This window comes from Momordica charantia (assembly GCF_013281855.1).
Source record: "Momordica charantia cultivar OHB3-1 chromosome 10 unlocalized genomic scaffold, Mcharantia_2.0 BLBB01000010.1, whole genome shotgun sequence".
NCBI classification, from domain to species: Eukaryota; Viridiplantae; Streptophyta; class Magnoliopsida; order Cucurbitales; family Cucurbitaceae; genus Momordica; species Momordica charantia.
This window is the reverse complement of record NW_028275158.1, coordinates 3,555,775-3,570,206: the sequence shown is the minus strand read 5'-3', so window position 1 is coordinate 3,570,206 and position 14,432 is coordinate 3,555,775. Positions and strand designations below refer to the sequence as shown.

Sequence of the window (14,432 nt, the reverse complement as noted above, 5' to 3'; positions counted from 1 at the left end):
TTAATGGCAGTTTATACAAAATCCATCCTGAAAAAGCTCACTCAAAACAAAGATCTGTCACCCATGCCACCTTACAAAGTTTATTTTTGAGTCATTTTTCAATCTTTAAGATTTTTGTTTTTTTAAATATGTAGAAATTTTAGAAACAAAAAAAGTCAAATTTCTTGTTCCTGATTTCAATTTTTTCAAAATATAGATAATAATATTATTGCATTGTCTTTTACTTATAAAATGTATAATAAATATCAAAAATTAAATATAACATAAAAATATAGGAATTTTAATTTTCATATAATACTTACTTTTTTTATTTAAAATTTTAGAAAATTAGAAATCAGAAATAGTTATCAATGCTTCTACTTTTTAAAAATAATTATTAAATACAATAATGTTTATCTTGATTAATTGAGAAATGAGGCCCTTTACTTATTATTTTTATCCTCCAAAAAAAAAACCTATTGTTTTTAAACTTGTTTTCTTGATTGCTTCTATATAGAGCAATAGCATCAGTACCTTTACTATGATGAAGATATCCAATTTCCCTTACCATTGAAAAGGGAAAATGAGAGACAGGAAAATTGTGCATCTTTATACTTTCTATAAATCAATAACATTTAAGAACCAAAAGTATGCCTAATGATACATTATTTACAGACTCAAGAGAGAGATTCAAAATCTGAGGCATCTGTTTTTCCTCAATAATTCCATTTCTTAATGTATGTAGTCTTAAGTTTTTGGCCTCACCTGTTTCAATTTCTCAGGTTCTCTTCTGCAATTAGACTCCCATTTTGCAGTAGATGTCATTTCTTTCTGGCTTGGAAAACGCTTACGAACTACATCGGATTATCTCAATTTCCAGCCTTCATTTTGAGTTGCTACATGGAACATAATCTACTGTCAGAACGATTTCGCCTAATTGAGTTTGATGTCTTTCATGTTGTTTGATACTGAAGGTGTTTGGTCTTGTTGTCACCTGAGCATGTCGCCGCTATGCAATTGAGGCCCGCTCAACGCGGGCGATATGCTGAAGTTGCTGCCATCGCCAAAAACTGAAGGATGCCCATAAGGCACTGGCCGATCAGAAATTTGGGGAACTTCTATGTCACCTTCCAACATTTTCAGAGCGTCCAAAATGGTGGGCCGTAAAGCCACCATCACATGAGAACATAAAATTCCTACTGCAACAAATCTTTCCATGATTGCTTTAGGATTTGAATTAGATGAGTCTCCTCCATCTTTCACCAAAGAAGGATCAAGGGTCTCCCCTATTTTTCCAGCTTTCACCAAAGACCAAGCCCAATCTGTGATCAGGAACGCACGAGGGGATGACGACAAAGAGAAATCAAGAGCTTTTCTCCCACACATTATCTCCAAAACAACGACCCCGAAACTATAAACATCGCTCTTCTCAGTTAGTTGTCCGTAAAGTGCGTATTCAGGGGCTAAATACCCATGAGTACCTGCAACTCTAGTTGTTAGATGAGACTGTCCTTCCCTGCTCTGTTTGGCGAGCCCGAAATCTGCCACTCTTGCTCTCATATCTGCATCTAGCAATATGTTCGTCGCCTTGATATCTCTGTGATATATCGCGGGTTTCACCCCATAGTGCAGATAAGCTAGGCCTTTTGCCACATCCAAGATAATGTTCTTCCTTTGAGGCCATGTCAATCGTTTCTTCACAGTTCCAACTTGATCAAATAGTGTATGGAACAAATGGTCGTCAAGATTTCCATTCGGCATGTAATCGTAAACAAGGTATCTCTCACTTCCTCTCTCGTCATAACAGTCATCCCCATCAATCACACAACACCCTCTAAGTGGAACAAGATTTCTATGCTTCAAATTACTGATTATTTCAACCTCATTGCAAAACTCTGCATTGCCTTGAAAATCTGATTCAATTACTTTCTTTACTGCCACCACACTTCCATCAGGTAATGTCCCTTTGTAAACTAAGCCAAACCCACCTCTCCCAATGAAGTTTTTTGGAGAAAAATTATCAGTTGCCTTGTCTAGCTCCTGAATCTTGAACCAAATTGATCCAGTGTTTGGCCTGGCATGTGGCCTAGACCCTGGTTCATCCATCTCTGCATCAAACTCTAAACTAGACTTCCTAGTCAATTTTTTCCATTTGTAAAACCAAAAGCACATTCCCAACAGAACAAAAATGATCAAAACTCCAACAACAGCAGAAGTTAGGCCATAAACAAGAGCAGCATGCTTACTTTTCGAATCCTTTTCAGTATTCAATTGCAGATTAAAAATGCAATCTAACGCACTGTCGCCCTCAGGGCCATACTCATTCACAATTCCAGCAGCATAAAGAACAGCAAAGTAAAAGCAATCCCTAGAATGAGATTTGTTACCATCAATTCCAGTCAAGATAGATTGAACTTTGAAACCAGCCGCGAGACACGCATCACAACTTGCAGCGGTGAGGTCTGACCGACACCCAGAATCCAGCGGCGAGGTCTGGCCAAGCTTCGAAACCCAATCTCGAGTCGTCTGAATACCAGCACAGACATCAGGAGAGATCACAAACTGCCAAGGATCAAAGCACTTGGAAACAAGATCGCCGGGGAGGGAGAGCGAGGACGAGGAGAGCTTCGATTGGAAATCTCGGAGGCAAGAATTGGAGGTTGCTAGGTTTGGGAGGTTGAAAAGAGAGGTTTCTTTCAGGTGTTGGGCCAGAGCAATTCCGAACAGGGACAAGAGGGTTTGACAGCAAGGGATTTTAGAGGAATCATTCATGGCGGCTGCGGCAGTGGCCTCGAAAAGGGGGTTTCTGCAATCCGTCTCATTCCATGGGATTCTGAGCACATAATTGAGGTCCATTGGGCAAGTGGAGTTGGTGATCGAAGTGGCGGCTGAAGTAACAGAGAGTAAAAAGAGAAGAAAGCTAATCAAAACCTTCATGATTCTCCCTTTTCGGTTCGAATTCTTTACTGGGTACTCTGAAATTGAGATGGGCAACAAAGAAAATCTGAAAAAAAGTATAAAAAATGAAGATGAAGAAGATGAGAGGAGAGAGAGGGGTCAAAATACTGCAGCACCCACCATTTTTTCTCCACTAGTTGGCGTTGGTGGTGGCTGGAAAGGTGGATTTCTTTCGTCGTTTTCTTCGATTCATCATCTTCCTGGAAAGTGGAAAGGGGAAAGTGGTTGTTGAGAATGGATTTGATAAAGATAATTTTTTTTTTTCAGTGGGAAAATTGGGTCTCCAATGAATCTCCATCTTTTGGTACATAAATGGAAATGGAAATGGAAATGGAATTATCAAGAAGTAAGGACTGTGAATAGGAACTTTTTACGCAATGATGAACATCCATGATTGCACTTTGTTTTCTTTTTCTTGCAGAAGATTATGGTAAATAAATAATTTTCTTTTTCTTTTTTTTTTTTGGGTAAAATAATATATGTTGATGATTATATAAATAGTGTCAGGGGTAAATCTAAGAACAAATATGTGACATTCTCCTGTTGAGGCACGTGTGTTCGGACCTTATCTCAAACACATTGAGAACGAGGAAGGGCTTGTAATCCACCTAAAATCAGAGCTCGTTTGGCTCGACTTGGAAAAAATTATGACTAACCAGAAATTTGCTAAGGAAAGACGATTTTCAATTGTCAATAGAAATTTTGTAGATTGATAGGTACGACCAACTCATATTAATACTAACTTTAGGCTTCAAAATGTATTTGCAAGTAGCTTTAGGCTTCAAAATGTACTTGCAAGTAGCTATGTATTACCTCATATAAAATACTAACTCGCTGATGTCCTATTTACATGAGGAAAAAATAATAATAATGATAACTTCTGCGTGACATTAAGGCCAGTTGTATAACACATTAATTTTCTTAAAAGGAAAATGGACCAGCCAATTAGAACAATCTAGTTCTGAAGAATAAAACTTTGATTTTTGTTGTATGTGTTGTATGGTGGATTCAATCTTTAACCTTTATCATCTGATTCTGAAAGCTTTCAAAGTCTCTTTTTCTAATTTGGTCAAGTCCAATTCTTTATAGTTTTCATATGACCCAATTACATATTTTGTCAATTTATCTTTAATTTTAATTTAGAGTTAATATATAATTAATATCTAAATAAAATAGATAATGACATTGCCGTTTTTTTCCCTCTGTAGCAAAAATTCATTTACACAAAATATAGATAGATTGTAATAATAATAATACCAATGACATCCATTCATAATGTTTGACAAAATTCTTGTTGGTAAAAAAGTGTTTTTCCTCTGCTTGATTGTTGTCAACAATTTTTACTATTTTTCAAAGACTTAATTTTTTTCCTTGCTATTGCTATACACACAAGAAATAGGATCCCCTCCCATCATAATGCCATTAAGTATACTTTTTTTCATTGTTATAATCAATAATAGGAGTTAAGGCCAGTCATGTAACACAGCCAATTAGATAAAATATCATTCTACCTACTACCCTTTCTTTTCTTTTCTCCTCCTTTGCTTACCCGCCACCGCCAACCGCCAACCCCGCCCCGAATCAATGTTCAACTTACATACACTACTAGGAAAATATCAACACCTATGGATTAATTTTCAACCATGACAATCCAGCACTATTGAACGTTCTGATTCTCATTGTTTTCCTCAGTAGGTGATTGTGTATAACCTTGTCCATGCGTCCTTCCATCTCGGAACATCGAACGTAGTGAGTTAATACCTTCAGAAGTAGCCCCTCGCCCTCCCAAGATCGAAAACAGCAGAGAACTAAAAGAATTTGCAGTCCTCGGTTGCCCAAGTTCTTGTCCCGGAATTTGAATTGTGTCGCGTGCTGTGTCAAGACCATCATTTTCTATTTGCTCTTGAAGATGGGGAACTTCTCCGGTCATATCTCCAGGTCCAGGGGGCATAGTTTCGGGTGCAGATCTCGAATCAGTCCCAGAGTTTGGATCTGTATTTAGTGCACCGGGATTCCTTGTGTTTAACCTTGTAATATGCAATGTGGAAGCAAGAATGGTAGAAGAGGTAATATGGAAGTCAGGATGTTGATGTAGTTGAGATCGTCTGTTTTGCATGAACCTCTGCAAAGCCGGTACCTGTATTGGATGTGACTGGTAAATTTATAAGCAATTGGTTGACTAAATTTAAAATGTGTAATGAACGCGCATCAATAAACCATAGAGTGACAAGAAAACACACCAGGAAGCCAACTACATGCCTAAATAAATATTGATCCAACTCTCACTTAAAATATGTAAATGGATTAACTACTCTTCTTAATGTGGCTCTCCCAAAAACGAGTAAACCATAGACCCAATTCACAAACCAACATAGGCTTTGTTCAGCTTAGTATCTGCTAGCAACTCAGCCTTTTCTTTTAGTTCAACAAATGTGGGGTGGGGGATCACTTAACACTGAGCCATGCGCAGCTCATGAACATAAGAGAAATAGTATAGCAGACCAGACTGAGAAATATAAAGCTAATATAAAACACCCGAGTTCACTTTTAACTCTTATGAAGACACTAGTTCCATTATTACTATCTTTGAAATTTTCAAACGTACTTTAGTTTAATGAAGATGGAAAATAGTGCACCTCAAAGCGGTTCCAAAAATATAGAATCAGATGCTGCATAAAGGCGGCAGTTGTAGAAAGAGCCAAATATGAAAAACCTGAAAATTTTGTGAAAAAGGAATTTAGGATCTGATTAACAAGAAGATAAAAGGCCAATTGTTGGATAGTTAATAGATAAGTGGCATACCATAAGCATAGGAGAAGAAATAAATATGAAAAACTAGAAAATAGAGCAGAAAAAAGCGGGGAAAAAACTTCATCGATATTGGAGTCCGCACACTGCAGGTAATAAAAACAACAATATTAGATTCCGTAAAAGCTACAAATATAATTGATATGTATTGTGCACAGTATCAAATGTATTATATAAATTCTAACGCAAAATTGTTGGTTCTGATGACAGTATAAGACAAGTGCTAACGCAGAATAAAACCGCAAAGTGTATGTGTGTGAGGGGTAATTTTTTTTTTTTTAACAAGAAACAAACTTTTCATTGATAATACGAGAAGGAAGAAAAAAGTTGAAGGATACAAACCCCAAAGGAAGGTGTGAGGGGTAAATTGAGAGAGAGAGAGACCTTATTAGTGTAAATTGTGCGTGTGTATGTGAGAGAGATAGAGAGAGAGAGAGAGAGAGACCTTATGAGTGTAAATAATTCACTTAACCACACCAGGATCAAGACCATGAATGCCAAGAGCTGATCATCATAAAACTCAAACAGGAAAAATAGTATACCGATCATAATCTGCAAATGAAGCGATAGATTATTTATGAACTCATGAAGAGTGGTCAATAGAAAAAAGCAGGGAAAAATGTAACGAAACAACTAGAAGGTCAGCACAACCAAAGAAAAAAATGGAAGTTTTGAATGTTTTGATATTCCATTTTTATTGTGATAACAGAGGACTAGCTCCCTCAGCTGACAGATGAATTCCATTTATGAAAGGAGGGGGGGCGAGAGTCCCCTCCGTACCCACAGACGCAGAATGCATAGAGGGGTCCAAACAAAAAAAAGAGGATTGACACACATGTGCTTAACTGCATCATAAAAAGGGACCCGGTAACAGAGTTGTCAGACAATATGGACCACCAAATGGTAAAAAACTAGAAATACAATCAGCAGTAAAGAAAAAAATCTGGAATGCTTACTGGAACAAAGACAAGTGACTCAATTACGTGCACAAAGATCAACTGAAACGTTGGAAGTTGATGCCGAGCATGGTGTTGAAGCTGCACTGCAGTAATTAAAAACAAGTCGAACCCCATTATATTTCAAGAAAAGTTATGCAGCCTTCCTGAACTCTAAGGATGGATGGATATATCCATCGACATTGGAAACAGATCAGACATCTCAGAAGCCATGGAGAAACTAATTTAAAAATTCTTGGCTATGAGAAATATTTAAGATGTGACCGGTTGGGCATCTTGAAAATAGATCAACTGGTTAAGGTATATATCTTTTATCTAAAAGTCGAATATTCGAATCTTCACCCTCCCTCACATGTTGTTGAACTAAAAAATAAAAATAAAAATGACCCACTGCAGAATTCCACTAAAAAATTAAAATAAAAATGACCCACTGCAGAATTCCACTTGATCAACCACTTTACTTCGGGCAATTAAAGAACATTTTGATACAACCCAAGTTCTCGACCAAAAAATTAATCTAAAACCATCATTTTCCATTGACCCTACTTATCAAATTAAATGGAGTCACTAAGAACATTTAATTTCTCTTTCATAATATAAATATTTATTATCAGTAACTCTGCATATGGCACCATGAGATGAGAAAGTCTACTGACTTCATGCATTTCTAGCACACTGGTAACTTCTACCATACTTGCCAAACCAGTGTGGTAACATAAGAATATTGAGGCTCATAAATGAGCAGTAGACAGAAGAAGAAAGAGGGGCTAGCTCTCTGAATAAAATGTAGGCGTGCATTCTAGCATGCCACACATGAAGCTATAATGATGTACAAGGCCACCGGTGGAAAAGTAATATTGAGGAACCTGTAAACCTTTTTTAAAATGAAAAAACTATACTTTCATAGAGCAAATGAAAGAAAGGAACCTGTAAACTTCAACATGCGAGCCTGCGTCTCCCTCAATGTAAATGACACCGACATAGTGGTAGTGAAGAAAACAAAGAGTGACATCATGAGCACACCACACTTGGTTACGAAGTAGTCTGCATGGAAACAAGGCGAGAGAACGGTACTTGTCAAGGCAGATATCATAGTCCAAAAACTGTATGTCTTAACACAGATTATTAAGGAAATGACCTAATGGAAATAACTAAACTCTAATACAGACATTTTATTTATCTAAAAAAAATTATCAAATAATAGTAATAACAATAATAATAATACAGAAGCATTTTAAATAGCCAGGAGAAAATTCCCAGCAGCAGAATGGACTCATTAAAATTTAAACTAATTATCTAAAATTCTGGCAGGACAAATCAGTACCAAAATTAGGCAAAGGATAATCCACACGGTAATGAATCAAGTTTATGGTGAAATAGAAAAATGTGCCTGTTCATTACAGCAATTATACTCCACTGGTATTTACAAAACGATTCATTAATAGCGGTGTTCAGTAAGGAGAACTTTCATCTTTGCACCTTGGCAACCAACTGTATAAATTATCTTCTTGATAGAGGTGAGGAGCTAATAGTATCAGAACACTCAATGCACTTGAGGTAAAGCAAACTATCTCGAGGTGACCAGGCATATTACAATTTGTAAAGCCCAGACAAAGGCAGAAGCTCACAAAGAACCACTTTTGTTAACATTCAAGGATCTAATCCACAGTGCAAGAATATGACTCTAATACCACTAGTTAGGACTACAAGACCTCCCATATCTCCAAATTGGTATGCAGTAAAAGAAAAATGATTATTCGACGAACCTCCAAATCTTGCAGGGCCATCTGGCGGCTCAAATGCATAACTAAGATTGTAAAACTCCTTCGTTTGGTAATTGTAAAGATAGCCTGAAGCAAATTTCAGCTTAGCTGAAAATGTAATAAAAGATATACATCCTCCTAAAGCAAAAGATACAATACAGTATACATTCTTCACATTGAACAAGAGTACAGAGACATCTAAAATGAAGAAAGCGTACAGGAGATGGGTTCCAAGAAATTCCATTAATTGAAGATTTTGTTTTATGAAAATGAACTAGAGTTGTGCACTCATTAAAGGTTTTTTTATAAAACAAAATTCAAATATGGGGGTTGGACACTCATTACAGGTTACAAACAAAAACAAACGAACTTATAAATAAAATCATAATCAATTCTAAAAGAATCATTTACAGGATTAATCAGAGATACTATAGTTGAAAGATATGCACTAAACCGATCACTCAAAGAAAACTTAGAGCCCGTTTGGTAACCTTTCCGTTTTTTGTTTGTTTCTTATTGCATAGTCCCAAGCACTCATGAATTCAATGATAGTCGAACAATATTTATATTTATGTTTTATAACAAATCGGAGATGGAAACATGAAACTTGTTCTGATGGTTCCCAAAATTTCTATACATTGAATGTTTTCAAAAAATAGAAATAAAAAACATAATTAGTTGCAAAATGCTTAGGTTTCTTAATGAAATTGGAAACGATAAACAAGAAATAGGAACATTACCAAACGAACCCTTAATAAGCCAATAAGATGCCAATTAAAGATGCAGAAGGGAAAAAAGAATCCGAGTGATTCCAAGAAAAACATATGCAAAGCACGCTTAAAACATTTTCCACCATAACATGGTAACTACATACAGATAAATATATTACCTTGACCAGGAAACGTCAGTAAACTATTCATCAAGATGGTATCATACCCAACAAATCTGTTTATGAGGAGTTGCTGCCATCTGCCAAAAATAATGATTATCATAATGATGATGGCAGACAATGACAACAACAATATAATTATTTTTCTGCAAAATACATATTTTAAAAAGTTACAGTAAACCTGATTAGATCTTCAATTATTAGTTTGGAAATGAGACAACAATTTTACTAAGACATGGAAAGGTACAACCAAGATACATGAACCTATGAAGGAAAGGTTACGTCAGATAGAACTCAGAAATGAAACCCAAATTTATCCCTCTCAAGTCTCAATCTTTCCTCAACGGTGTAATTACAAAGATGCAAAAAGCCACAAATTTTTAAGTTTGCTTCCGGAACTATTTCACTTGAGTTGATGTCCCCCCTCCTTCCAATATCCAAGACGCTGTTTCCCAACCTTTGACTGGGCATGTTGACAAAGCCACAATTAGGCCCATCAAGGCTATATGTTGAAGATTATGGCTTGAGAAGAACCAAGAATTTCGTTGGTGTCTCGAGGGAGACTCAAGAATTTTTTACCTTGTTTCTTAGCCTCTAGCTAAGCTCTTTATCTCATCGGTTTTTTTTTTAATTATTCTCTCTTTTCTTTTCTTTTTTACGTCCATTGGGATCTTTTCCTTTTGGCATCTTCTTAGTTTCAAGAGTGGGAGCATCCCAAATCATCCTTAAATCTAGTTGCCCTCTTTTACATCTAACAAAAAAATAACTAATTCAAATCAAATTTGGAAATAATTGAGCAAACAATATTATTTTGCTTTTTGAAAAGAAAAAATGCATGTCCAAATGAGTAGCAACCTTTTGTATATCAGGAAGCTATGCCTCTTCGTCCTACTCACCTTTCTTATTTCTCCTTTGATCAGGAGAGGTCAAAAGCTATACACATGGCTTTCTTGAAGAAAGGGACCATTATGGAACTCTACCCTTGTAAGTACAAGGAACAAGTAAAAAAATCAATGAAGTAAAAATCTTCCATAAACTTCTTCTCTGAAAAAACAAACTGAGTTTCTAGAGAAACCAATAACAATAACATTCCACGTTCAAAAATTAGATTCACCGAATCAATTATTATACCTGTTTCCAAAGCATGAATGTTGGGCTGGTATGCTTACATTAACTGTTTGGATATTATGCCTAGACTTAGCTCCTTCTGGTAATAAAAAATATCCCTGCAGCATATGAACCACCTTATTGCAAAAAATAGAATAAAAGCAACTTGAAAAGCATTCGGTTAAAAACACTTACAACCAAGATTAATTCAGTATAAGTGAAAATTACAGTTTCAGAACAGAAAGCAGAAGTAATTGAGAAGAAGTTATCATAACAAAAATAGATGAACAATAAAAATAAATTACCTTTTCTCTAGTATACAAGTATGTTGGTTCAAAACTTTTACTTCTTCTCACGAGCCATTGCACTGAAGGGAAAAACACATCTTACAACCATAACAAGCGACCTTCACATCAATTAATAAAGAAAAATATACTTGCAAAACCAAGGGCATGAACATCTGAATCGAATAAGTATCATATTTCGTTTCTTTCATCCACTGGCAACAGTGAATTTATTTACTTTTGCAAGAACATGAGCTCATGCAATGTTATATAATATAAAGTAACCAGTAAAGCCTCGTTGTAAATTGTTAGCACATTTATTGAAAGAAAGGTTTGCATTGGAGCAATAGAAAGAGGAACATCATAACCAGAAGCACTCGGAATTTTATTTACGGCTTATTAAGGCTAGTGGACCATCTATCTTCCTCTAAAGTTGAAAATGGTAAATCCAGTTCTTGCAAGGTGTCTCAGCGGGGATAAATAATCCTCCATACACAAAAATCAAATAATGTGATAATAAGCATCAAGGTCATGAAACCAATTATGTCAAAATACAAGGCTGATTCTCTAAGAAATTTTTCTATGTCAACATCAAAAGACAGCCTACAGGTTATCACATCATCACGGTAACACTTGCATGCAGTGAGAAAAAGAAAGCAGATTATCTACCTGCAGCCGACTGAAGCCTGTCCAAATGAAGAATCTGCGACCACTTAGAGACATCAAGATCTAAATGAATTCCTGCAACATTCTGAACCAGCAATAAGGCAAACAACAATGTGTTCTTACGTAGTTTCTTTATAGGAAACATTTCACTAAGAGCACAGGAAACAAACAAATACGAAGATAAGATTGAAAGCCGTGATGGAAAATAATAGCTCTCATTAACTAAAGAGTACTAAAAGCTCTAAGGTCAATAACCTAAGGATTACATCATATTCACTACAGCATCAAGCATCACCTGATATAAGGCCACAAATTTGAAGGTCAATAATTTAAAGAACACATGAGCTCAATGAGAAGAGAACCAACCACACATAGAATCTCCAAACTATAATCTAAAGGTTTATTTACTAGCACATGGTGGAATGTTTTATTCATGAATTTTGTCTGAAAAAAATCTAAAATGAAAAGGAAAGATCTTATTTGAGCTTCTTGATGGTACATTACAGCAGTAGAATAGCTAACTTAATAGAATACTAAAACTAAAAGTAAGTACTTGATCAATAAAGGAGCATGCTTGAATCTTGCAATTAAAGTAATGTCATTAATAATTTACTCACAGATAGCTTCCACAAGTTGGTCAGTATCTGCTTTGTATGTCTATAGATAAATAAAATTCGTCGGTTCCACCTTCTACCAAAGTGAACAATTGCTGCCTTAAAAGTCTCCTTGACTGATACCAAGAAACTAATGGGGAGCTCCTCTTTGTCAAGTTTGATGACTGTGTCATCGACTGCAGATTTTGAGCATTGATCCACGCCAGTACTCTCTCCTTGATGTTCTATAATTTCTGTATCTGATTTCCAGAGCTTTGGTGCCAACTTACCCCTTCTAGCACCTGAACCAAACCAGTTTAACCAAAATTTTGCAGCCAAAAATGTCAATTCATCTCCGTCATTTGCAACTTCCAAACTCTCTCTTACAGTTAATCCTCCAGGGGCATCTTCAATATTAAGTTCAGAGTCATTTTGTGACCACAGGCCTGCAGTAGTTATCTAATGGAAAATGACAAAAATTTAGCTTTATACACTGAAGTAGATGCTATAAAGCAATAGTATAAATCCAAGTACATAAACAAAAGAAAGTGTAACAATTGAGCCTTTCCGTTTTTGACAATCAATCATAGTGAAAAGAGAATCGGGCTTTTCTACTGAGAAGATATAAAACTTCATTCGACTCTAAGGAACAAACATGAAAATATAACATGATCAGGAAACAATTATTAGGACTAGTCTAGATATATATTTTTGAAAGATCCCATTATTATATAAGATTAAATATTTCTATTTTTATGTTTATTTGCTAATCAAGGAGATGGTTAAAAATTTAAAGAGCATAAAAAATGAAAAGAAATTTCTTAAGCAAAAAATAACAAATTAGTTTCGGCAAAAGAAAACATTTTTTGCAGAAACTTAAACCTTATCATTTAAGAAAGTAATACAGAGGGGGAATGGGGAATCACAAAAACAACCAATGGGACAAACAAAAAGGGATACTAATAGGCAGAAATCAGAAAAGTATCACAGTTACAAAAAGCTTTAGATATAGTATACAACTTAGAGATAACAAAACTAAATAGCAAAAATATTTAACAGAATTATATGATCTGGGAAATTCCTCTGATTTCTGTCAAGCCAACACCTCCAAAGAAAAACCACGATATCATTGGTCCACAATATCCTCGCTCTATCGGAAAGCATTGATCAACATAAGCAACAATCAGTTCAAAGTTTTACTACTTGGAGACAATATTTACCTTAATTTGAATAAGTTGTGCATCTGTTGTCTCAACTCTAGAGAGCTCACTTGAACAACCAGGCTTCGAGAAAGAACAAAGCTTAATTAACACAACATAAAAACTAAAGAACTAAGCTTTTAGTCCACACATAACAAGAAATGCTCTAAAACAATAATTAACATGGATATGGAGAGGCTACATAAGACAATGTCCTTAAAGGAATTCCGTTTAGTAACTTTACTATCCATGAAGGTGCTTCTTTAACATGATCAACGACACTAGACTCGAACAACACTACTACACACAGCAGCTTGCCAGGTGCCAATAACTATAACTACAATTATAACAGAGAAAAAAATAAAAAACCCAACATAACCTGTTCTATTACACATGCTCATCTACCCATTCTATGTTATGCGAAAAGCACAAAAAATGAAGAGTTCAACTAGATACCCAAACTGTATTAACTTCAAGCATTCTGGAAACCCGTACTACCAGATTATGACCTTCCTACTTCAACATCTTAATTCTAAAAGACTGCAACCCATTTCCGGAAACAGAAAAAGAAGGCTTCTCGCAAGTGTTAAGGGGAAAAAAAAAAAAACAGACTAGTGTCACTCAATTCGAAATTAACCAAGACCTTTATAAATTCAACCTAACCAGCTGGGGAACCCTACAACTTACGACGAAAATCATCCCAAATTTATGAAAAATAAAAGACGTATAATTGAATTGCAACAAGAATCGTGCTTTGCGGAGAACCTGCTGAACGTAGTTTGCGTGCATGACGACGAGAATACAGAACAAGGTAATGGCTATACAGAGGTTCATATACTCCAGAGTGGCTCTGACTTTGGGAGTCAGCATCTGGGAAAACCGCTCTTGAACTCGAATAAACGTTTGCTCTGGATCCATACCTACGCCCTATCTAGATATTGAACATCAAAAAAAAAAAAAAAGAAAGAAAGAAGAAATCTGTGGTAGGGCTTTTTGTTCTTCCGAGAAACTGATGCAAGATTATCAAGCTCCGTCGCAGCAATCGTTGCTGTGATCAGTCCGACCGAGGCGATTCATGGAGGGAGCGTTTGATCGTAATCTTTATCCTCCACATTTTTTTGATTTTTGATTTTTTACGAGGAGGATTATACCCTCGTCCTCAAGAAATTAAAATTTAACCATGCATACGAATTCCGTACTATATTGTTTCTGTATTTGACTTATCATCCT

At 35.7% G+C, this 14,432-nt stretch overlaps 2 protein-coding genes across 3 annotated transcripts; both read right to left on the bottom strand.

Moving 5' to 3' along the window:
- Positions 1-568: 568 nt before the first annotated feature.
- LOC111017751 (Protein kinase superfamily protein) lies at positions 569-3,312 on the bottom strand. Of its 2 annotated transcripts, none has more exons than XM_022293612.2 (2): positions 3,058-3,312; positions 569-2,983 (listed from the first exon to the last, which is right to left on the bottom strand). In XM_022293612.2, the coding sequence occupies exon 2, from the start codon at positions 2,914-2,916 to the stop codon at positions 970-972; it is 1,947 nt and encodes a 648-aa protein (XP_022149304.1). In that variant the 5' UTR covers positions 2,917-2,983; positions 3,058-3,312; the 3' UTR covers positions 569-969. The 2 variants fall into 2 exon arrangements, with proteins under 2 accessions (XP_022149304.1, XP_022149305.1); XM_022293613.2 differs by having other exon boundaries at positions 569-2,954.
- Positions 3,313-4,351: 1,039 nt separating this feature from the next.
- Positions 4,352-14,426, bottom strand: LOC111017680 (S3 self-incompatibility locus-linked pollen protein). Its single transcript, XM_088118762.1, has 14 exons — positions 13,968-14,426; positions 13,224-13,286; positions 12,028-12,462; positions 11,414-11,495; positions 10,766-10,827; positions 10,485-10,579; positions 9,354-9,433; positions 8,468-8,551; positions 7,629-7,745; positions 6,702-6,787; positions 6,191-6,297; positions 5,740-5,831; positions 5,574-5,650; positions 4,352-5,074 (listed from the first exon to the last, which is right to left on the bottom strand). The coding sequence occupies exons 1-14, from the start codon at positions 14,118-14,120 to the stop codon at positions 4,595-4,597; spliced, it is 2,013 nt and encodes a 670-aa protein (XP_087974888.1). The 5' UTR covers positions 14,121-14,426; the 3' UTR covers positions 4,352-4,594.
- Between the last annotated feature and the right edge of the window lie 6 nt (positions 14,427-14,432).